The following is a 23,273-nucleotide window of genomic DNA, read 5'->3' as shown; positions in this document are numbered from 1 at the left end:
TTTATTGGGCGGCTCCTAGTGGAATTCGGTGGCTATGCGGAACAAATCTCTGGCCTTGTTTACTGCCTGGATGGCTAAACCACTGCACCCTGAGTTTAGCTTGGAAGCAGGGAAGGATTCACACTGAACTAACACCTGTTCCCAATCTCCCTCTCTTTAAGGCCAGATGGGCTCATTCAGTGTTCCACTGGTACGGCCACCAAGCAGCTATATTTGCTCCTTTGGGGCTAAAAGATGTCATTATCACATAGAAGCTCTAAATTTACTCAACACACACTTAACCATAGTCAAGCAAGAATAGCCTTATTAAATACTAAAATGTCTTTAATGAAAAAGGCTGTCCTTCAAAATAGAATGGCTTTAGATATTTTAACTGCATCCCAAGGTTGTACATATACAATCACTCAAACCGAATGCTGTGGTTTTATATGTGATGAATCTTCCAATGTGTCGTCTCTCCTAAAGCACATGAAAAAACAGGTGAATGCCTTAAGCGATCCTACACCCAGTCTTGATTTGTGTGGCTGGCTCCCTTCCAGTATCAGTTCCCTTTTTTGATCCAGATTGCAATTCCTATTTCTATTACTTCTTGGAATTCTTGTACTAGTTATAATATTCAAATTAATTGCTGTTTTCTTTACTCAGTGTTGTAAGACTGGCATAGAAGCTAGAGGAATGGTTGTTCAGTGGCTTGAGATGGTCAATCGATCCTATAACCCTGGACAAATTTCCTTTTCTGATAAGGACTATGCGTAAGAACTCATTTTAAACTAATGTTTTCCAATATGTTGAATTATTATCACTGTTAGTGCACTTGTTCTATAATTGTGAACAACGTAAACATAGAAGTCATAGAAAAGCACACATACGTTTGTGCAACAATCTAAAATTAACTGAAAATTATATAACCTATGAAATGCTTCCTCTGTTAATATATATACCACTGTGCTTGTCTGACTATTTCCACCCAACATGGACAAGTGGGCAAATAAATGAGATAAAAGCCTAGCACCCAGTTACATGATGGACCCAGGGCAGGCGGCAACCACCCTGGCGCCGAGGCACAATATTTTGATCATCAATGCTTTCTATTAAAAGATTATAGATCAAAAGGTGTAAAATGATAAACAAATGGCAAACAATAGGATATATTGGATTATATGAGGAAGCTATTTGTTGTAAAACTATTTCAGCCTGACCTTGTTTTTCCAAAAGGGCCAGACATGGCCATTGAGCATGCACTGTATATCCACTTTAAGCATTTGTTATGCCCCAAAGACAAGAACAAATGTCCTTAAGATAAAGATGCAACTTTCCCCACATTGGCATTTCCTTAAGGATAAGCATCTCTCCCTATGCTAGGGATTGATTGCTGTGCCTTCCCGTGACCACCCAGCTTGAGACAGCAGACCTGCTACCTGCTGTGTGAATTGCTATGTTGGCTAGGCAATCTTGTGACTGTTATAAAAGGGACATTCCAATCACATGTGATACATGCTCTTTGACGGTATATAACCAATCTATACACCCCACTTCTTTGGTGCCCCAGGCTATATGGTCCTCAGATCTGGCTGATAATAAACTCACCCCAATTTTGATTTATAGATTGGTTACAGATTATTTGCATTGATGGTGAGAAGGATTGGGGCAGAGTTCTGAACACATTTTAGCCAATGTGTAAAATCAGAAAGCCTTCAAAATATTGCTTTCCCACCAGAACTCTAGAATCCCAAGGAATTATGCAGAAAAATTAAGCATATCTTTGCAGATACTGAAACCAACCAAGCAGTGGAATTCTGGCAGAGAAAAATCCTACAATTTTCAGCTATGGAAGAGAACCTAGAGATCACCCAGTCCAAGCCCCTCACTGTACATTTGTGAAAACTCAGCAGATTCTTCAGCCCAACTTCAGAAATCTAGATATTAGATATCTGCTCTGTAGTCTTGCTTCAGTGTCCACAGTGTTTTACTGGATCAGGCGCTGATTCATGCCAATAAAAACATAAGCGCGTTTCCAGTATACACTGGATGATCACAATCCATCCCCTACCCGCCAAGGGGCGCAAACTAACATTCCTCCTGCAGTCCAGACAACATCCCTCACGGCCTGGGACAGAAACCCGTCAGCAATCAGGAAACTACCGGAACCTTGAGGCAGAATGCTTGCAGCTGCTACGGTTGCTTTGAGAAAAGAACACTTCCGGCCAGCGAGGACGTAGTCCCAACTTGTTTCATCGGCCCCCTGCTCTTGCGTTCCGATTTGCCACGCTAATACTGGGAGGCGGGCTTGCGTCGTGGTTTCGCTCTCCCCATTGGCTGCTGGTGCAGCAGCGGTTTAGAGTGAGGGTGGCACGTTGGGCTGCGAGCTGTGTGGAGTGCCGTGGCACGAGCTGCATCGAGCCCAGTGTCTGGTGGGAATCCGGGGCCGGGCAATTTCTGGGTCCCCGGGTGATGGATCGCGTGTGGAGTGCGTGGTGCGGGAAGTGCGTCCAAGAGAGAGGGACGTCGCCACTCTGGGCCCAGCGTATCGTGGTCGCCTGGCTCAGTAAGGCCGAGTGGGATCAGGTGACGGTGTATCTGTTCTCTGACGACCATAAATTGCAGCGGTACGCGCTGAACCGCATCACCGTGTGGAGGAGCAGGTAAGGCGGCAGGTTCAGCCCTTCTGCCTGCGTGCGGGTGGCGCCTTACCTCTTCCTTTGTAGAATTCCTGTAAGGCCATATTCTCCAGTCTTCCCCTAAATTGCCTAATGGTGTCCCTGTGAGAGGTTTGGGCGTTGCCCCTCTCCCAGGTGCCTGGGGGAAAGTCACAGCCTAGCTCTTGGACTAATCCCGTTTGCAGAAAGAATGGGAGTGTGGGGGCCGGCTCCGTGGCCGAGTGGTTGAGTTTGCGCGCTCCGCTGCGGCGGCCCAGGGTTCGGATCCTGGGCGCGGATATGGCACCGCTCGTCAGGCCACGTCGAGGCGGCGTTCCACATCCCACAACTAGAAGGACGTGCAGCCAAGATATACAACTGTGTACAGGGGTGGTTAAAAAAGAAAGAAAGAAAGAAAGAAAGAAAAAGAAAGAGAATGTGCCTCCACAACCCTCTTGTAAAATCTTTGAGCTTTAACCCTTACCTTCTTCCATCTTGGGGAGGGTGCGGGAGGACCATTGTGGCTGAGCCAGCGGTTGAGTAGTAGGTTAGTACCCTTGGGTGGATTTCCAATTCAAATTGTCGCGGGGGGGGGAGGTTGCCTACAAAATCGTGTTCGAATGGGGTTCCTCAGTCCAGTTGGTAAGATTGAGTAAGAGGAGATAAGGGATAAGGGTCTTCTCCAGCTGAATGAGTTGAGGGTTTCGGGGTGAAAGAAAGGGGTATGTCCACCACACTTAATTGTTGGTTGATTGTGGAGCAGTTAGACGTCCTGTGTATACCCTAGACAGCCTCTCATGCCCTGTGTACTATTGGATCCCAGGGACATTATCCTCTCTCTTCCCACTTTCTTGATTTGTGTCTGTTCATGAACTCTTGAGCCAATATATAATCAGAATAGCTTACAGCAACCTAGGTTCTGAGGTGGGTGGTGGATGAGTGTAAGGGACCTTTATGATGGTGCTGGACTGTGGCCTTTTAGGTTAGGCAACGAACTCCCCCTGGCAGTGGCTTCTACTGCTGACCTGGTACGCTGTAAGCTCATGGATGTAACTGGTGGCTTGGGCACTGATGAACTTAGACTGCTCTATGGCATGGCATTGGTCAGGTAAGACCTACATGGGTAGGAGTGGGGGGTGGTTTTGGGAGTAGGGTCTGGGGTGGGAGTAGCATATAATAAGCAAAGCTTGGGTCACCCCATGATGGCTTGACTCGACAACTTTTGGTACCCCCTGTCAACACACATTCCTCTTTTTCCTTTCCCTAGAGCCTTCTCTTTTCTTGGAATGTGAGGTGGGGGTGGCTCAGACCGAGAGATCTCTATGGGTCTCGTCCAGCTTTGACAGTTTGATTTTTTCCTTCCCCTTTAACTCTTGTCACCCAGAGGAACTTTTCTGAATGGTTACATGTTCTTGGCCAAAATTTAATGTGGATTTTCCAACCTTCCCCCCATTTATACTTAGCAACACTCTTCCCCCTTCTCTCCACGAACACGGAAAGATTGCTGAGTTGTGGAAGTGGAGATGTGGGCCAGTAGTTCCTGACTTAGCAAGTGACACAGAGTGGTTCTAGCAGCCTCATGCACACTGGGAAAAAGGCTGCCACTGAGTTTTCTCATCTGTGAAAGTCCTTGCTCATCTCATACTGTTCCCTTTATCTGCCTGGAGGTCCTCTCTAGCTCTTCTTACCTGCTCCATCATTTAGCTGTGCTCCCCTTCATCATTTGATGTAGTCCTTTGTCCTAGTATTTATAACATATAATGTTCTAGCATAATGTTATGTTATGTTATGATTATCCTAGGCTGAATTCTTCAAGGCCAGAGCAGTGTCTTATTCATCTATATGGCTTCAGCACAGGGCAGACTCTCAGTAAATGTTGGACTGGATGGAAATTTACCTGCTCTGGCTGACACCAACCATAAGAACAGGACAGAACAGTCAGTGGAAAGGTTGTAGAAATGGGAAGCATCAGTAACTCAGCAAGGTGTTTTGAAGCCCCACTGGTTTGAGTAAAACAGTTACTTGGGCTGTGCCACTTATTTCTGCCCCAATCCCAGGTTTGTGAATCTTATCTCGGAAAGGAAAACGAAGTTTGTCAAGCTCCCCCTCAAGTTCCTGGCTCAGGAGGTACGTATGATAAGGTGGCCTTGCTCAATTCTCTCTCCCCAGGAGGGCTCAGTAAATGGGGCATGGGGTGATGTGGGCACACAGTCAGACTAGCTCATCCCACCACTACTGGCCAGGCAAAGCCCAACAAGAACCCCAGACCCTCACCCTCCAGTTGAAAGAAGCAGACTTACTCTCTTGCTCATGGCTGCCATCTTCAGTGGGCTTTACTGCCTAGCTTGCTGGGAGTGGCCCGGTGAAGCTAAGGCGGCCGAATGCACCACTGAGTGGGGACAGGAAATAGGTGGCAGTCACAGTGCCTGCCCTCTGGGAGCTGACAATCTGAGGGAGGAGACATGCTCAGCCAAGCAGCATGAAAATGCCAGACATTCCTGCCCTGAGTGAGTATGTGAGACATGTAGAGGACCAGAGGGCAGGCAAGTTCTCAGCCATCAAAAGAAGCTTCCTGGAGGAGGTGTGGGAAGGAGGGAGAAAGGGAGGAAGAAGGGGTAAAGGGTACGCAGGGACAGGGACTGGTATAGATAAGGCAGAGGGAGGCTGGAGAAGGTGATTGCTAATGCTCATTCACAGGAACCTCTTTGTTGGAGGAGGGTGGTTGGTGGATGGGTGAGGCAAATGGCTTTTCTGATTTTCAAGAACACCTTCACAGAGTAGTGAAAAGAATCGGGAGACCTGGTTTATAATCTTGGCTCTACTACTAAGACTGGAACCTCCTCTTGGGACCTCAATTTCTCTATCTGTAAGATGAGGGCAGGCTAAGCTAATTCATGTCTGTGGTGCCTTCTAGCTTTAATATTTTCTAATTTCTACACTCAATATCCTCCCCAACAATCAGGTGAACATTCCGGATTGGATTGTTGAACTTCGCCATGAGTTGACCCATAAGAAAATGCCCCATATAAATGACTGCCGCAGAGGTGAGTCCCCAGGGAGTGCAACTGCCATAGTTAACTGCCTGGGCTGGGTGGCACTGTGGGTAGAGGAAGAGGTTAGGAAGGTCTCCACCTGGGGTCAGAGCCAGGACTAGAGTGAGGCAAGTGAGGCCCTCGCCTTGGGCACAAACTTTAAGGGTTCATCAGAACTCAGTAATCAAGATAAATAACATTTTAATGTGGAAAAACCCACGATGAACAAATACCAAATTTAAGTGAAGACAGGATTGGTATTACTGATTTTTCCTTTTGTAATAAGGCTTGGCAAGGCACTGTTCTGATCCTATTTTGGTATATTGATTATTGAAACTCATCCCTTAGCATTTGTGCCTGAGGAGGGGAGTGGTGGGGGGCAGGTTGAGAGGTGTGAGCCATCAAGTGTTATGAACCCAGGGGTTCTTTGGACACCTCATCCCAACTAAGAACCCCTGCTTCAGCCTAGACCTTTTGTGTGGGGGAAGCAGATCTAGAAAAGATCTCGGGCCAAGGCCATGTAACTAGCTAGTGGGGCTTGGGTCCCTGTTCTCCCACTTTCCAAGCCTGTGCCATTTTTGGCATCCCACATCCAAGTCTAGTTTTAGTTTTTTCTAGGAAAGGTACTGGTGAGCAGGAGAAAGCAAAGAACAGAGGGATAACCCAGAGCAAGAGCGGCCACTTCTGGATATTTGAGATTTGTGCCTTCTTGGAGCCATGCCTCTTCCCTGGGGCTTTCCCATAAGGCTCACAAGATGAGGCTGGGGGCCTGCTAGGAGCTGCTTGCCTGTGGCTGCTCCTATGGCACTGCCTTTCTTCCTCTCCTCCTTTAGGCTGCTACTTTGTCCTGGATTGGCTCCAGAAGACGTACTGGTGCCGCCAACTGGAGAACAGCCTGAGAGAGACCTGGGAGTTGGAGGAGGACAGGGAAGAGACAGATGAAGAGGACCAAGAGGATGATAAAAACATTGTTGTTGAGGATGTCACAGAACAGAGACCAGAGCCTAAGGATGAGGCGAAAGGTGCAGAGCTGGATGTCAGGGCTGATGGAGACAGCGAAGGAAACAAAGAGGTTGATTCGCATTGGGAAAAGACTCTGAGACATAAAGAGCTATATGGTAGGTGTCCTTGCAGGGGCAGAAAGGGGCCCATGAGCCTGGAAGACTCAGGCTTAGGGTTGACACCGGTTGTTTCCCTGGCTCAGCATTTCCTCTGGGGTTGTGGTGAGTGTTAGCTTAAAAAAATTACTGTCACAAGCCATCTTCCTTGATCCCTGTAAAGTAGGAGAGGCAAGAATTCTAGTTCCCAATTTCCAACTCAAGAAATGAGGTGAGAATGGCTCAGAATCCCATCAGGAGCAGGGGGCTGGGCTAGCTGCCCTATCTGTTTCCCTATTCTGTTTTCAGAAAGAGCCCGGGAACTGCTGGTATCATATGAAGAGGAGCAGTTTAAGGTAAGAAAGTGCTCTTGACTTGGCATGTTCTCTCCTGCCTAGGCCATTTCTTCCTTCTTGCCAGCTACCTTAGAGAAGTCCTAAGAAGGAATTTGAAAGAAAAGTGACAAAGCTTGAGGGAACTTCTCAGAAACAAGAGAAGCACAGTCCAGTTGGCTGACCCTCCACACCCATGGAGTGGGGAGACGATGGAAGTTTGTGGATAATCTGCCCTACTGGGTTATAGGGAACAACTGGGCATAGGTGGTTGCATAGCCCTGCAGTACTGCAACTGATCAGCAGATGATGTCCAGGAACTTTCCTAGATCAGGTGAGCTTGAGGGGAGCTGTTTTAGCAGGAAGGGAGGTAGCTTAGAAACTATTCAGCTCAATTCTTCCTTTTCACAGATAAAAAAATTGAAGCCATGGATGAGTGAAGGGACTGGCTCAAGGTCACATATGCAGTTAATGATAGAACCTGGATTAGAACCCGGGTTTCCTGATTCCCTTTATTCCTTAGCCCATTGCTTCCCTTCACCCGTTGGCCCTAGGATCTCTGCCCAACTCCAGCAAAATTCCCCCACTGGATATCTTAGCATTGGGGTATCTGGTGATTGGGAGCCACAGGGAATTCAGGGTGAGAGGGAGGAGGAGGAAGAGAAGAAAGTCTGGCATTTGAGGGTCAGGATATTTTTAGTTGCAAGACCAATAGGGGAGTTATGGGCCCACCCCTGCATGTTCTGCCCTATCCCCTGAAGGGAGGTGCTGAGAGGTCCTATGGGAAGGGATCCTGGAGGGGTGGAAGAGGGTTGCCTGGCTGAACCAGCCTTCTGATGGGACCCTCTTTGCTGGCAGGTACTGGAGAAATTTAGGCATTTACCTCAGGCCATTAAGGCATGGAATAACCTGTCCCCACCTGTAGAATGCATCCTGGCTGAGCTCAAGGGCATCACATGGGAGAACAGGTTTGTAACTAGGTAATCAGGGGCTGCCTACTCTCTTGGCTAGAGCATATTAGCCTCACTGAAGTCGGTTTCCACATCCCAGCTTGCCAACCTCTAGGAAATCCCAGAGATAATCTTGATCCCCCATGGTGTGACCCTGCATTCTGTATGACCGTCTTCCCCTGGCCCTGCCAGCTACCAAGTGGGGGTTGCCTGCTCTGAGTCACTAAAATGGCCAAAGGCAGGATTGTGTACTGTCATCCATAACCTGGCCAGCTTTTTTCCTCTCTGTCCAGTGGTATGTGGAGTTCTTGGGAACTAGGAGAAGCCCTTACCCTACCACCTCACTGCCTAGCCCTTGTCCAAGTTTGAGGTAAAAGATATATGGTGGGCACTGCTTGTCTTTTTCTTTTGATCTGCTGTTAGAGAGTATCACTATCCACTGGATAGCTATGGTTGGGGAGACCAAGGAGGCACCTTCCCAGGGCCTGGCTCCTCAAAACACTAAGACCTTCCCCACTTAGTATGGCCATGAGCCTCTTTTTCCCAAAAAATAATGCTCAATTCAATCCAGAGCAGACAAACAGTATCTATTCATTCCTCTCCTCCCTAGTTCTTGGGGGCTTGCTACTTAAATTCAGCTGGAAAGATCTTTGGGGAACCCTCCACTAAGAACTTATGAAGGCAAAGCTAGACATTCCCAGCTAGGGAGAGGTTAGAAGGAATCTGGGATGGAGCAGAGAGTATAGGAAGGTGGTGTAGGTGGCAGAGTGGGCTTGGGTGGGCGCCTACAGTGCACGTTGGGATTACCCCTGGAGTCGTCTTCATTGCCAGGATATTAGTAGTTCCAAAGGTGTATTATCAATGTCTGCCCAGCATAGGCTTCTTGGCTGCACCCTTCAGCAAAGGGGTGGGTGGTAACCTCCCCAGCAGCTGGGAAAACTGTCCTTGTGCCCCTAGACAGTAGTGTCTTCCTGGTTGTGCTTAGCAGGCAGCTGGCTGGCTGCTTTAAGTGCTTTTCCTGGATACTGACCTCAGGAGATGGGAGATGGATGGAAGGACAACTCTTTCCTCCTCGAGCCTGGTAGAGGTGGGGATCTGAGCATAACAGCCCTTCAGGCATTGAGACACTTTGGGAGCTCTTGTTCCCCCTCTAGGCCTTGTCACCTGGGAGAGCCTCTCAGGGAACTGCTAAGCTCTGGAGGAGACAGCTGGCTGTTGCTGGTTTCGATTTGAGCTGGATGAGGTTGAGGGATTACCCCTATAGCCTACACTTTCAACCTCTATAACTTAGTTCTGGGTTCTTGGGGTCCATAGGAATAAGGATCATATTTGGTCCATATTTGATTCCCCAGAGTTTCTGCATCTAGGATCTGAAAGAGGCAACTAGGTAGAGGGAGAGGGGTAGGAGACCAGAAGACTGTCAAGAGAAACAAAAAGACTGAGCAGGAACTAAAGTCTAAAAGCCCTGTGACCCCAGGCATTTAACTCCTCTGTGGGCCTGGGACTTCTCACCATCTGTGTTTTCAGTTTTGTTCAGCTGCTGCTGCCCTCATTATGGGCCTTAGATCAGCATTTGTTTGGTAAATGCTTGTTCAAAACCCACTGATCAGTCTCTGGTCCAGCGCCTTCCCCAGGAGGCTGAGGCCTGAGATCCACCTGTAAACTGCCTTCCTTTTCCCCCGTGCTGCTTTAGCCACTTGAGTCAGAGGCTTTACCTGCCTTGGGAGTGGGTAGGGGAGTAGAACAGGGTCTTCTGCCTGCTTCAGTTTGTTTAATTAAATATCCTCTTGCTCCAGGGAGGCTGTGCTGGATGCTTTTTTGGATGACGGCTTTCTCATCCCCACATTTGAGCAGTTGGCAGCTTTACAGATAGACTATGAAGGTAGGGTCCTAGGGCTCACTGCAGCCTTAGGGTTCTGTGTTTCTTGGGCAAGAACACCAGGGGTGGCCAGGGTGGCCCTGGACTGGGCATCAAGGGCTGTTTCCTGCCATTCTATAGCCTCTGGAAGCCCCTCTCACCTGAGCAGAACAGGTAGCCCCACTGATAAGTAGTCGCTGGGCTATTCTTACACGGCCTGGAATTGGGTGGGGTGGGGTGGAGTGAGGGGAGTCTTCATATTGTGCTATGTTAACTGTGATTTGGCCGCTTCCTAGAGAGCTAGAACAGCAGAACTGGAAGGGCCTTGTGAGGTCATCTAGTCCAACATCCTCATGTTACAGATGGGCAGACTGAGGTCCAGAGAGGGGAAGGTACTGACCCAAAGTCACACAGTGAGTTATTGACAAAGCTGAAAGCTAGAACCAGAGTTCTTTTTCTTTTATACTCTGTTTTGAGTCAGTTGTTGGTTGCCAGATACTAACTAGTTTCTCTCCCCGCTGTTCTGCTCTCCTCTTTCCTCTTATTCTGTGGTGGCAACTCTGTTGTTGTTGGTGATGGGGCTCCCTCTCCTTCTCTCTCACTCTCTCCTTCCCTCCCTCACCCTCTTCTGTCCCTCTCTCCTCTCCTCCCTCTCTCCCTCCCTTCCTTCTTCCCTTTCCCTCTTTCTCCCTGTCTCTGATTGTCCCCCCCCCCCCCCGCTCCCGCGCCTCCTCTTTCCTCGTCAATGGGTGTCCCTCACAAACCAGAAAATGTGGACTTGAATGACATCCTGGTGCCAAAGCCATTCTCTCAATTCTGGCAGCCCCTGCTCAGGGGCCTGCACTCCCAGACCTTCACGCAGGCCCTGCTGGAGAGGATGCTCTCTGAGCTGCCAGCCTTGGGGGACAGCGGGATCCGGCCCACCTACATCCTCAGATGGACCCTTGAACTGATCGTGGCTAACACCAAGACTGGTGAGGGAGACTAGCCCTAGCCCCAGGGCCTAATGCGGCCAAGGCAGAAGCATCTACCACTGTCCTCAGCTCTCAGCTGAATAGCATCAGGTGGACACATCCCTTCTTGAAGGTTTAGGTTTGCCCAAGAGGGCCCAGCGGCAGCAGTGGACAAATCTTCCTCCACCATGTTTTTTCTCAGAGCCAACTAAACTGGGCAGGGGCAAAGGGCCCTGAATGCTTTGAGCAATTGGGAGGTGTAGAGTGGGGAGGCTGGGGGGATGAGGGGGGACAGAGTCAAACTTTACAAAGTGCAAGATTGGGTGCGGGCTTAATGGTTCCTTCTCCTCAGGCCCTCTCTTCTCTCTCAGGTCGGAATGCCCGCCGATTTTCTGCAAGCCAGTGGGAAGCGAGAAGGAGCTGGAGGCTATTCAACTGCTCTGCCTCCCTTGACTGGCCCCGGGTGGTTGAGTCCTGCTTGGGCTCACCTTGCTGGGCCAGCCCCCAACTCCTTCAGCTGTAAGTCTCTTGAATTCCATCTGATAGGAGGGTGAGGCCTTATAGACCTCAGGGCTGCCCAGCCCTAGAATGGCAGAATTGGACCAGCCCTTGCAAAGACACCTAGTTCCATCCCCTTCCTCCTAACAGATGGGAGAACTGAGTCCCAAAGACGAGAGGGGTAGGGTATTCTTGCTTAAGACCGTGCAGCTTAAGACCTGGCTGAACTGAGTCCAGTATGAGAACAAATGAGACAACCCCCTTAGAGTGCTTAGCACAGTGGCCTGTACAGAGTAAGTGCACAGTAAATTGTAGCTGCTGTTTATTATCGAACCCAGTCTTCTGACTCTAAGTCCAGTGCTGTTTCCTCTATTATCTTCCCAAAGTATACCTCTCTATTACATAGGTGCTCAGCAACCTTCAGTGGCTGGCTCCCTATTGCCTTCCTGATGAAGTCTAGACTTCTTAGCCTGACGTTCAAAGATCTTTCTGATTCTTCCCCAACCTATTATTGGTAACCATACCTCCTGTGGTTTCCCTTTACCCAGTCCACCCTGGGTCCTATGGTCAAGCTGAATATTGCACTGGTTCCTGTAAATACCTGTGGTTGTCTCCCTTTCCTTTTCTCTGTCATTTTCTGACCTTAAGCCACTTCCCTCATACTCGTGGAAGCCTTTAGCACCTGATTATCTTCCTGCTTTCTGGAGCAATACCTGTTTCATCTGAGTGACCCATCTGACACTCTGCAGCTGCTTAGCACCAATGGCCTTCATTCTCCACTACGCTCAGCTACCTATTTCCATCACTCAGAGCTGTTCCACCTCTGAAAGCTGACGTCCCAGCATCCCACTCGGGATCACCACCTCTTGTCCTTCCAGTTCTCACACTCACATCCTGTGACATCTGCTCCTTGCCAGCATCCAGACCTCCATCCCTCCATTTCCTACCTCCCTCAACCTTGCTTCCCCTCGATCCTGTCTGCGGTTGATTACTTCAGGCACTCATTAGCACCCTCAGCTCTGCTCATCCTTGGCATATCTGACTTGCAAAGCCCCAAGCTGGGATTGATCTTCCCCGCTCTGCTTCCCCCACTCCTCAGCCCGGCCAGCTGAGCTCTGCTGGAGAAAACCACATAGCCGTGCAGATTGCTGCCACTGCAGAGGTATGATTTTTAATCTTGGGTCAGGCCTCAGTTCTTTTTGTCTGAACTTTTTCTTGTTTTCTGCCCACTTTCTCTCCCATTTTCTGAGTGTTCTAAACCCCTACCACTCACCTTAAGCACCTCCCCCTCTCCCATTTCACCTTAGCTTCTTCAAGCACATGGAGGCATCTGACAGGGCCCCCTTGACCTGGGGTCCAGCCCTCATGAACTGATATGCAGCTACACTCAACCTTCTCACCAGTCTCAGGATGAGGTGGCCTTGCTCTGTGCCTGTGCTCTGGAGCCACCTCCACCAGCATCACTGGGCCTCATCCCATCCCTTCCCTTGCTCTGCTGGCTTTTGCTCCTCAACCTATGAACATGTCTGAGTTTTTCTCATCTTAAAACTAAGCAACAATAACAACAACACAAGCAAAATCTCCTTTGACCTAGCATCCCTCTGTGGGGTTATCATGAGCTTATCACTCCTTCCTCTCCCATCAAAAGATCTGAAAAGAGTAGTCTACACTCAACAATCTTGATTTTCTCACTACCCTCTTGCTTCCTCAACTTGCTGCAATTTGGCATTCACCCCTAGAGCTGCTTTGACCTCCTGATTACCAAATCGAGTGGATCCTTGTCCATCGTTGTGTCTGCTGCATTGACGCTGTTTACCACTCCCTCCTTGAAATGCCTGTGCTTTTTTATTAGTTCCTGTTAAGTGCCAAGGCTTAAATCTTATCTAGCTCAGGCATCTCCAAGATTCAGCTCCTATGTTGGACTGCATATCAGACATCTCCCCTTGGAAGGCCCATAGGCACCTTACTGTGATCAAAAGGGAATTGGTCATCTTACTCCCCACCCCAACCCCGAAGTGATCTTCCTCCTCTGCTCCCTATCTCACTTGGTGGCAGCACCATCTATCCTGTCATGTTGACTCTCTCAAGTACTTCCCAAATCGGAGATTTTGTGTTTCTGTGTCTACTTCCCCTAGTGTCTCCTTCTCTCTATTAGACTAAGCTTTTCAAGCACAAGGGCTCTGCGTTAGCCCTCTGCTGCAGCACACCACATAAGCCCAGGTCCCAAATGGGCCTCAGGAAATATTGAACTAAACTATGCTCTGCTGTCTCATTGACAGCAGTTCTGTCTTAGGTGGGAACTGACTCTGTGCCTGGGCAATAAATGAAATAGGAGTCTGGATGCCAGTACCCTCTTAGTCCCCTGATGCCCCTCATAAAGTCAGAAAGTCTTTCTTGAACCCTGATCGGGTTGAAACCTTTGGGGCACCGTAGTGGCTTTTAAGTAGCTTATAAAAGAAAAGGGTAGCCTGCAGACAGAGTCAGTCAGGGCAAGACCTCCAGGAGATGAGACTGAACCAAACAGACAAATCTCCAGATTTGTGTGCTCTAGACTAGAAATGATATGGATGGGTGGGAAATTGGGAGGAGAACCAAAAAGGCCTGGAGAGGTCAGGAAAGCATCACAGACATTTAAGCAACCGAGCAGGAGAAAGAATAGAGGAAGTTTCGAAGTCCAGAAGGAACATGGCATGTGTATGTAATGGGGGGAGGGAGTGAAAAGAGCAGCATGGAGAGGTTTGGATAGGTGGCCTTCAAGGTACTTTCCAATCCTAAGTGCCTGCAGAGTGGAAGCTGCTGGTCTTGGAGAAGCCTGGACCACAGAGATGTTCTCCCAACCCAAGCATACCAGAGGGATGCGACACATGCCAGCAGTAACAGCGGCTCACATGGGTACGATTCCTTGTGAACAGATCCTGCCTTTATCAGATAATCAGTGACTCTACTTCTAATCATCCCATTACAGAGACTGGGAAATAGGATTTCCCTAGGTGTTATACTGCAAGTCTGCAAGTCAGAGCACAGAGCTGGGGCCAGAATCCGGATATCCTGTCCTTACTCCTGTGCTCTTGCCACAGTACTCCATTAGATTGCACCCTTGCAAAAAGCATGTGTTATCAGGCACACACAGAACTTGGTTTTCATTTTCCCCAGAGGAAAAATAAAAGATACAACTAGAAATTAAGTGTGAAGCATGGTGCTGTGTTTTTTGTAGAAGTTATTTCATTTCATTTGACACAGCAGTCTTTGAAAGTAGAATATTAAATCCTTATTTGAGAGATGAGAGACACTGAGGCTCTGAGGAATGAAGTGACTTATGCAAAAGTCACATGGTTTGTTGATGGTGGGACAGGGATTCGGGCCCAGGTCTTGTGAGTCCAAAGTCCACCTTCTTTCCACCAACCTGACCTGTGAGCTTCTCAGTCCCCAGCTGTAACCAGACAAACCTGAGGAAGGAGATGCCTTTTAAGATTCGTATCACCCCTGCGTCTCAGTGGTCAGACTAGACAGCTTGAAATAGCGGGTGCGTAATAACAAACAGCAGTGATACGGCGTCTTGCCAGTATCAACTGCCTGGGAATATTTATTATTAATCATACTAATGGGCCACAGTGGGAGAGAAGAGAGTTTCCTCTCTGGCTTTTCCTCCAATAAGGCTGAAAGCTTTTCAAGAGTTTCCCCCATCCAGCCAGTATCAATTCAATTTGAGCCAGTGTCCTCTTGGAATATGAAAGCCCTACAGAAAGGGTCTCCCAGCCCGGACCCCAGTAACCAGCAACCAATGACCAGAGACCACACAGATGTGGCCAGTCTGCCTGCAGGGCCCAGAAAGAAAACAGCCCACTGAGCATATGGCCCCTCCATGAGCGGCCCACAGTTCAAACTCAATACACCTAGAAGGAAACCATCCATCTGTCCACCCCACCCATGACTCCCACAGTGACCAGGTGCCTGCTAGGTGCCTGGTTCTACGTGAGGCTCTGCGAGGGGTGCTCACCCTCTGCCTCCCCAGGAGCTCTCCTTCCCAACGGCTCTGTATCTCTTGGTGGTTTTGCTGTTAGCACCGTCCTTTGTGTGCACCATGTCATCACCTTTAACTCTCCTCTGCCTAACCCCTGTCATCTGGCCACCAAGCCCTGTTCTTTGTCTGTCTGTCCTTCACAGCTTCCCTCCCACCCACCTCCACTGCCAGTGCCCTAGGTCAGCCCTGACCAACTCTTCCTGGTCTCCCTACCTCCAGGCTGCCCCATCCAGGCCATCCTCCACATGGCCACCCTCCACACGGACACCATGGTGATCTTCAGAAACGCAGCCTTCACCTGCGCTCAGAGTTGTCAAGTGACCCCCTCTGCCCGACACACACTTAACCTTTGCAGCTTTTGCTTCCTCCCACAGCTCCTCAGTGCAACACTTCCCTTTGAGCCAGGCTACTCCCACCATGTGCACACAGCACGGTGTGCTCACTCTTGTCTCTGCACAAAGCCCTCTCTTGATCTCTCCTGCCCTCCTTTGCTCTCTGCCTCCCCCCAGCTCCTGTACTGCCTGAGGTCTGCAGTGCTCATCTGGCCTCCTTCCCACATCCTGCTTTGTCTTGTCACTTGCTGCTTTTTGTTTTTTCCCTTTTCCTCCATCCCAGTCTGAGCTGTAGTTGCTCCTGGAAAGGGATCAGACTGTGTTCCACGCAGAAGGAGCCCAGCACACTTCCAGGCATGTCTTTAGAGCTCAGGACAAGTTGTTCAGCTAGGCCAGAGGAAGAGAGGGATCTGCTATTCTCATGTCAAGCCCTGTAGGCCTATTGGCTAGTTTGTACATTTACATAGCATTTCATTACAGACTAATAGCTATCATTTATTGCATGCCCACTGTGTGCCAGGCATTGTATGTGAGCTATCTTATTTACTACTCTCAACAACCCTCTAAGTCCGGTGCCATTATTGTCCTCATTTTACTGAGAATGGAAGTGAGCCACAGAGATGAATCACAGAGCTTGTTTAGGGTCCATGGGCCTGTTGTTTCTGTGTTCTGTCTGCTCTACTCACTGCCTTTCAGAGGCAAGTCTGGAGGCTCAGAGACCAAGTTCAAACTGTGGAGTGTTGGGGTATGAAGTGACTTGAGATTTTAAATCTTTCTTACCCCATCCCTCCCTTTGCTCAGCGTCTTCAAAGCCATGGGGCAGGTCTTGCCAGATGGGGAGCAGGAGAAGCTGCTGCGTATCTGTTCCATTTATAACCAGAGTGGAGAAAACAGCCTGGTGCAGGAGGGCTCAGAGGCCTCCCCGATTGGGAAGTCTCCATACACACTGGACAACCTGTATTGGAGCCTCAAACCAGATGGTGCCAGCTCTGGGCCTGAAGGTGAAGCCCAGCAGCAGGAGGAGCAGGGCAGCCTTAATGATGTTAAGAAAGCTGAGGAGAAGGAGAAAGAGGTCTTGGAAGACCAGGTGGAGGAGGAGGAAGAGGAAAATGATGACCAAGAGAAGTGGAAGGAGGAGACGGAGGATGAAGAAGAAGAAGAAGAAGATGATGATGACGATGACGACGATGACGATGATGATGACATAGACGATGAGGAAGACAGAATGGAGGTGGGGCCTTTCTCTATGGGGGAGGAGTCCCCCACTGCTGAGAATGCTAGGCTCCTGGCCCAGAAAAGAGGAGCTTTGCAGGGCTCTGCATGGCAAGTTAGCTCAGGTAAGAAGCCTGATACCCATTTTCTCTCCATACCAATCTTCCCTCTCTGGCTAGCTCTTGAGGCTTCCCTCTACGCTAGAGAAGAGATGGAAAGTAGCAGGTGATAGCCAGTGTGAGGCAAGCCTGGGAGGCAGCCTGGTATGTGGATGACAGCTGGCTTCCCTCCCTCTTAGGATGAAGTGTGTAAGTGCTAGGGGCCTAAGCACTGTCATGCTACCCGCTGCTTCATTCAGAGAACACATTTAGAGGGATAGTATGGGTGTGAGCACTGAGCAGCAAAACACAGAAGAGAAAGTGAGAGGTAGGGGGTTGATATGTGTATGATTCTGCATGTGTTTTTTGCATGCAGTGATCTAGGGTCAGGGAGACAAAATAAGAGCGCTTTCTGCGATTATGTGAATGTATATGTACCCATGGAGGCTGTGTGTGTGAAAAAGAAGGAACCCAGGGGCATTAAGTCAGAGAAAGTGGAAGTAAGATCAGAAGAGTGAGAATAAGGAGTGGTGAGGTTTTTAGATGATCATACAAGTTAGTGAGACAAAGCCAAGACGGGGCAAGGAGGGTCGGGCAATAGGAAAGTGGGAGACACATGAATCTGTTCCTGCTGAGGGTGGTCTTTTGATTGCCCTCATTTAGGTTAGGGGGCAGGAAGCTTAAGGCAGGGAGACTCTGAAGGAATGAGCAGTCTGGTGTGTGTCGAGGGGGCATGTGTGTATGCCTGCACACTGAAGGTAGGGGTGGACGTGGGGGCACAGCCTGTGTGATGGAGCCTGAGGGACAGAGGGCAAAGAACTAAGACTGGGTGTGGTGTATTGTGGGCATGGTGAGGAACAATAGCGAGTGAGAGGGAAGGCAGTGAAGGAACTCAGGGGGAAAGGTGGAGCCTTTGCCCTTGTGTGGACATGTGTGTGGAAGGGCTTGGTCATAAAGGCCCTGTGCTTTTATGTGGTGGGTGAGTGCTAGGAGTGGGAGAACATGTTGATGTCTGTGTGTGTGTGAATGGGTGTGTGCCTACACGTGATGGACAAACCAAGGCACAGTGACAGAGAAATCTCTTAGGGCTAAGAGGGCTGTTTGGAGATCTTTGTAAATATTGAAAGGGGGGGCATTGACATGGGCAAAATTGTGTGTGTGTGTGTGTGTGTGTGTGAGAGAGAGAGAGAGAGAATAGGGGCTGTGAAAAGAGAAGTCATTGTGAAGAAGGCTATATGTGCATCTGTGCGTACATGCACACATGGTCATGCATGTTTTTGGAAGAGGAGACAGGGTTGCTGAGACCATGGGGGACAGGAGGTATCTGAATGAGGGAGAGGACTGGCAGCAGTGAGAGGTGGGGGTATGTGCAAGGGCGTGAGAATAGACAGTGAGACAGTTATTCAGAGATGGGCTCTGTGTGTCCATGCTGTCACTGAGGGGACATGTACAAGGGTGCAGGCTAGAGAGGTAGGGGCAGTTATGTAGGCAGGTTTGGGGAAATTAGTGATGGGGAGAGAGGTCAGTGACAGACATTGCGGGGGGTCCCTGTGTATGAAGGTACTTTTGTATGCATAGGGCAATGCAGGGCATTAAGACAGACACAACTTCCTTATAAAAGAGCCAGGGGTCGGGCGATGGGCAGGCAGAGGAAAAGACCCTCCTGAAGGGGGTTCTATGGCTTACATAAAAAGCTAGTCCAGGATTGATACCTTCCAGAAAGCCAAGGACATTATGACAGGGAGAATTCTTTGGGTACCAGGGAGATGTGGGAGGCCAGAAACTGAATCTGTTTGGAGGAGCTCACCAGTTAAGTCTTCACTGGAAAACATTGGATACATTGGTGTAAGAATGGGGATGGGGATTTAATATAAACTGTGTGGAGGGTGTTTAACTGATAGAACAGAGCTGGTGGGTAGTGCCTGACATGGTCCGTTCTAGACTGGGGTATCTCTGTGGGGAGAGGGGCTGGGGAGTGGTTTGTGAATGTGGAAAGGCTAGGGCATTAAAATCTTTCCCTTGCTCCCTTACCATTGCTTCCTTTGTGTGTGCATACACATATGTGGGGATGCAGGGATGGTAAGACTTCTGGTTTGTGTGCCTGTGAATGAGAGATGTGGGAGACAGGGAGTGAAACTGGGAACATTTGTTAAATGGAGGGCTTGGTCTGTGTGCTTATGTCTGTATACTTAGGCAGCGGTAGGGGGTGGGATATACAGTGAGACAGCCCTTCCCCACAGAAGGGATGTTCTTTGTGTATGCATCAGAGGGCAATAAGACCTTGCAGAGGGCAGGGGGAGCATAATACCTCTGAAAAAGAGTCTACCCTGAAGTAGTGTGTGGGTGTGTATATCTCTCAAGGCAAAGCCACTAAGAAATGATGTGACATTCAAGAACGTTGGGGGTGTCTGTGTGTAGATGTGTAGGAAATCTAGATCATTCAGATACTCAGTTATCTGTGGGTTTGGGGAGGAGGTGCAATGGGAATTCTGGGGCATCTAGACTTTTCCATATATGTGTGTGTGGAAATAGGGGTGAGGGTGAGAGGTTGAGGGAGTGATACAGCCAGGTACAAAAAAGATGTTGTCCTCTGTATCTGTGAGGACATGTCTGGGGAAGTGGGAGAAAAGCAGAGAGGAACAAAAATGTCTGTAGATGTGTGCATGGTATGTGGTGTGTGGGGTGGTTGTGGTGGAGTGTGTTTGTGAACACATAGAGGGAAAGAAGGTCCATAAAAAGTATATGGGGAAGTATGGAAGGGGTGGGGAGCACTAAGGTGGAGAGGAGCTCATGAGAAGTGATGCAGAGAGGAGTGAGGCTGGAGATACACAGAGATCCCATGCTAAGCAGGCTAATTGAGGTGGGTGGGTGGACAGGGTAGTTGGGCCTGTGCATCAGTCCGAGAACTAATGCTCTTGTCTCCTCCCTTTGCTCCACAGAAGATGTGCGATGGGACATCTTCCCCTTAGGCCGAATGCCAGGTCAGACCGAGGACCCAGCAGAGCTTATGCTGGAGAATTATGACACCATGTATCTTTTGGACCAGCCTGTGCTAGAGCAGCGGCTGGAACCCCCAACATGCAAGACTGGGTGAGTACCCATGGCAGCAGGATTTCTTACCCCTTTCTCTGCCTCCTGCAGTGGGGAAGGAGGGAGCGTAGGATGGAGGGGGGAAGGGAGGGAGAGAAGGACACAAAGTGGGGTGGGTGGGGGAGATAGCTGTCCCCAGTCAGGGCCTAAATGAGGGACATATAAATTCCAGTCCCTGGCTGAACCCTTGGCAGAACTCCCAGCCCCTAGTGGGGGGAGCCAATGAGGCAGCCATGCAGAACTGGCTTGGCACCCCTCTCAGATTGCATCCAGTTTGTGTGTGTGTGTGTGTGTGTATGTGTGTGTGTGCACATTTTGGGAAGAGAGAGGTCCACAGCCGCCAACAGTTTCACTAAAGGGTCCACCATTCCCAAAAGGTCAAGAACAGATGCTCTAATCCAACTTCTTCATGTTCCTGAGGAGAAAACTGAGGCCCAGAAAGGGGAAGGGATTTGTCCAAAGGTGCACAGAGTAATCAGTAGGCCTCCCCGCACTATCCAGGCATCTTGGTAGCAAGGCCTGCGCAGGGCTCCATGCTCTCCCTCGAAACTCGCCTCTGGATCACAGGCGTGGGAGCCCTTGGGTCATCAGGGAGCCAGGAACCAAGCAGCCCTTGCTGAGGGGCTCTGCTGGTAACACAAAGGAGCCCGTCCAGAGGGCGTGTACATTCCGGAATGCGGGGCCATTGTGACCAGGAGAATCCTGTGAGTACCAGAGAGAGACCTCTGTGGGCCCCTGAAACTGAGAGTCTATCCCTCTGCTTCCTGCCCACTCCCTGGGAGATGAGCCCCTCTTCCTCTGGACATTTGGGGAGAGGGCTAGTAGAACCCAGGGGCCCCAGAAGCAGACCAGGCCCAAGGCAGTGCCATGAACTCTGTCCTAGGCTAGGGAGCAGCAGGCCTCTTGGAGAGGAGAGGAGGCAGCTGGGGAAGCCAGGTGTTCTGTAGCTGGGAGTGGGGCCCACAGTCTGAGAGAGAAAGAGACCACCTCTTCCCTTGGGTGAGACTGGCTTGATGAGCACCAGGGTATCAAGGGTGAAGTGTGGGCAGGTGGAGATGTTAAATCCAGAAGGATGCTGATTCGGCCCAGCTCTCACACCCATGTAGTGAGGAGGCTTCCTCTGCTGGAGCGGTCCTGCCTACCCCTGTTCCTTGTCTCAGCTCCACTCCTGACGTGTCTATGTGGCCTTGAGCAAGTCCCTTTTCATCTCTGGGCCTCAGTTCCAGGACTAGATCATCTCTAAGGGTTTTTTCAGCTGCAGTAGTGTAACCATGGATCTGCCTGAGGGGAAGGATGATGACTTTGCTCTCAGCTGTCACCCTCATCTACCTGGAAGGACCTTTGACCTGCAGGAAGCAGGGGAAGCAAGAGCGTTCAGAGCAGGGTCAGGGATGGGGAGGATAGGAGCTCGGCCTAGCCCTGCAGTGCAAGCCTTGCTTTGTGCTCCCTAACCAGCTGTTGGGAGTGGGAGGGATCTAGCCCAGCATCCTCTGGGCGCCGAAGCTCTAGGGCCTTGGAAGAAGGCCTGTTAAGGCAGCCACTTTTAATATCTTCCTGGAGGTGGGGTGGTGTGTGTTCCCCTCTTCTACCTCAAGCCAAATAGCTATGCTTTAATCTGGTTTATATACTAGGACTCTGCATAGAGTCTCATTTAAAAAGTTCTGCTCCTTCCCTGCCTCCCTCAACTGAGGGGAGGGCAGAGCCACCCCTGCGGCCCATCTGAAGTAGTTTCTCAGATTTGCTCCAGTTTTTTCTTTGTAAAGCCAGGCAGGAGGGTGGGCCCTTCCCCTAGACACACACACATCAAGCACGCTTAGCCCTTCCAGAGCCTAGAGCTGCCTCCTTCCCTGACTGACCGCACCCCCTCTCTCCACAGCACCCTGGGCCTGAGCTGTGGCATTGGCAGTGGCAACTGCAGCAACGGCAGCAGCAACTTGGAGGGCCTTCTCTGGAGCCAGGGCCAGCTGCATGGGCTCAAAACTGGCCTGCAGCTCTTCTGATGCCCACCTTGGTGCAAGTGTTCATCCAGCCCTGCTGGGGCAACAGCCTTCCCCCTAAACCTCCCACCCCCGATGCTCAATGAAACAACCTGGGAGACAGCCTGCATCAACTCAGCTTTCTACCACAGAGGAATTTTTAATGTTTTAGATTTTGTTTTGTTTTGTTTTGTTTTGTTTTATAAAACAATAAACAGGAAACTGTTGTTTTAGTGTTTATGAGATGAGGGTGTGTGTGCTGGGGCAGACCAGTGTAGTTCTCCCTTTATTCTGGGGGTTCCACAGAAGGTAGGATCATAACAGGGCTTTGAGTAGGAGCTGGGTCCTGAGGCCCCTTGGGCCCACTGCCCCTGATTGTTTCCACCACCAGACCCCACTCATACCTTCTTCGATTCATTCTATTTTCCCTCCCCTGAGCTATAGTATGGGGCTGGGTCACTCTGAAGCATCAGGCCCCAAAAGATAGGTGTTGGTGGCCATAGAGCCCAACAGCATCAGAGGAATCTGCTCAGAACCTCCCTGACAGCAGGAAGACGCAGGCCTTCCTGATGCTACCCAGCAGGCTTCTGGCTCATTTCCTGCCTTCCCTTGCTGGACACCGAACAGTAGTTGAAAGCCAGAGAGAGAGAAACCTTTCTTTGTCACTTATCCACTCCTTTGCCCTAGAAAAGATACAGACTTCCCTGTGGTGGACATTGGAGCCAGAGAAATGTCTTAGGGACTGACCCAGAGCTCTTCTATGGTCATCCAATTCTCTCAGACACTCCGAGTGCCTACCCTGTATCAGCCCTGAGCTGCCAAGAGACAGGGATGAATAAACCATGTTCTTACCCCCAGAGCCCTCTGCCTGGGGAGAGAGGACAAAGTCATCAATTGTGATAACCTGATGCCTCTGCTAAGTGCCTTAAGGGAGCTCTGGTGTACCACAAGTTCTGTTTTTGTCAGAGATATTTCCAGGGTGGTGTTTGACTGAGGTCAAGTCTAGCTACAGTATTCCCCATCCCCACTCTGGCAAGAGGGATAGCTGGGTGAGTGGGCATCTCTGTGGGGCCACATTTGGGGCCAGACAAGGGGAAGCAAGAGACAGAACCAGGCATCATTACAGCCACAAAACTGGCCCAAGAAGTGGCAGAGCCAAGGAATGAAAGAAAAGCGAGGGCTTATGCT

General features: G+C 49.9%; 1 protein-coding gene across 33 annotated transcripts; it reads left to right on the top strand.

Annotated features, from left to right (window-relative positions):
- The first annotated feature begins 181 nt into the window (after positions 1 to 181).
- On the top strand, positions 182 to 22,323 carry LAS1L (LAS1 like ribosome biogenesis factor). Of its 33 annotated transcripts, none has more exons than XR_011535886.1 (16): positions 182 to 2,642; positions 3,619 to 3,744; positions 4,694 to 4,763; positions 5,599 to 5,680; positions 6,502 to 6,786; positions 7,075 to 7,121; positions 7,956 to 8,077; positions 9,844 to 9,929; positions 10,268 to 10,318; positions 10,673 to 10,879; positions 11,230 to 11,377; positions 14,133 to 14,248; positions 16,511 to 17,046; positions 19,962 to 20,109; positions 20,611 to 20,813; positions 21,986 to 22,323. XR_011535886.1 is itself a non-coding variant. In XM_070604144.1 (15 exons), the coding sequence occupies exons 1-14, from the start codon at positions 2,452 to 2,454 to the stop codon at positions 20,798 to 20,800; spliced, it is 2,277 nt and encodes a 758-aa protein (XP_070460245.1). In that variant the 5' UTR covers positions 182 to 2,451; the 3' UTR covers positions 20,801 to 20,813; positions 21,986 to 22,323. The 33 variants fall into 33 exon arrangements, 23 of the variants coding, with proteins under 23 accessions (XP_070460245.1, XP_008506195.1, XP_008506194.1 ...); XR_011535884.1 differs by having other exon boundaries at positions 19,959 to 20,109; XR_011535891.1 differs by lacking the exon at positions 10,268 to 10,318 and having other exon boundaries at positions 7,956 to 8,065; positions 19,959 to 20,109.
- The last annotated feature ends 950 nt before the right edge of the window (positions 22,324 to 23,273 follow it).

The sequence above is a fragment of the Equus przewalskii genome, chromosome X, assembly GCF_037783145.1.
Source record: "Equus przewalskii isolate Varuska chromosome X, EquPr2, whole genome shotgun sequence".
Classification (NCBI taxonomy): domain Eukaryota; kingdom Metazoa; phylum Chordata; class Mammalia; order Perissodactyla; family Equidae; genus Equus; species Equus przewalskii.
Note: the sequence above shows the minus strand (reverse complement) of the source record. Positions and strands in the feature narration are given on the sequence as shown.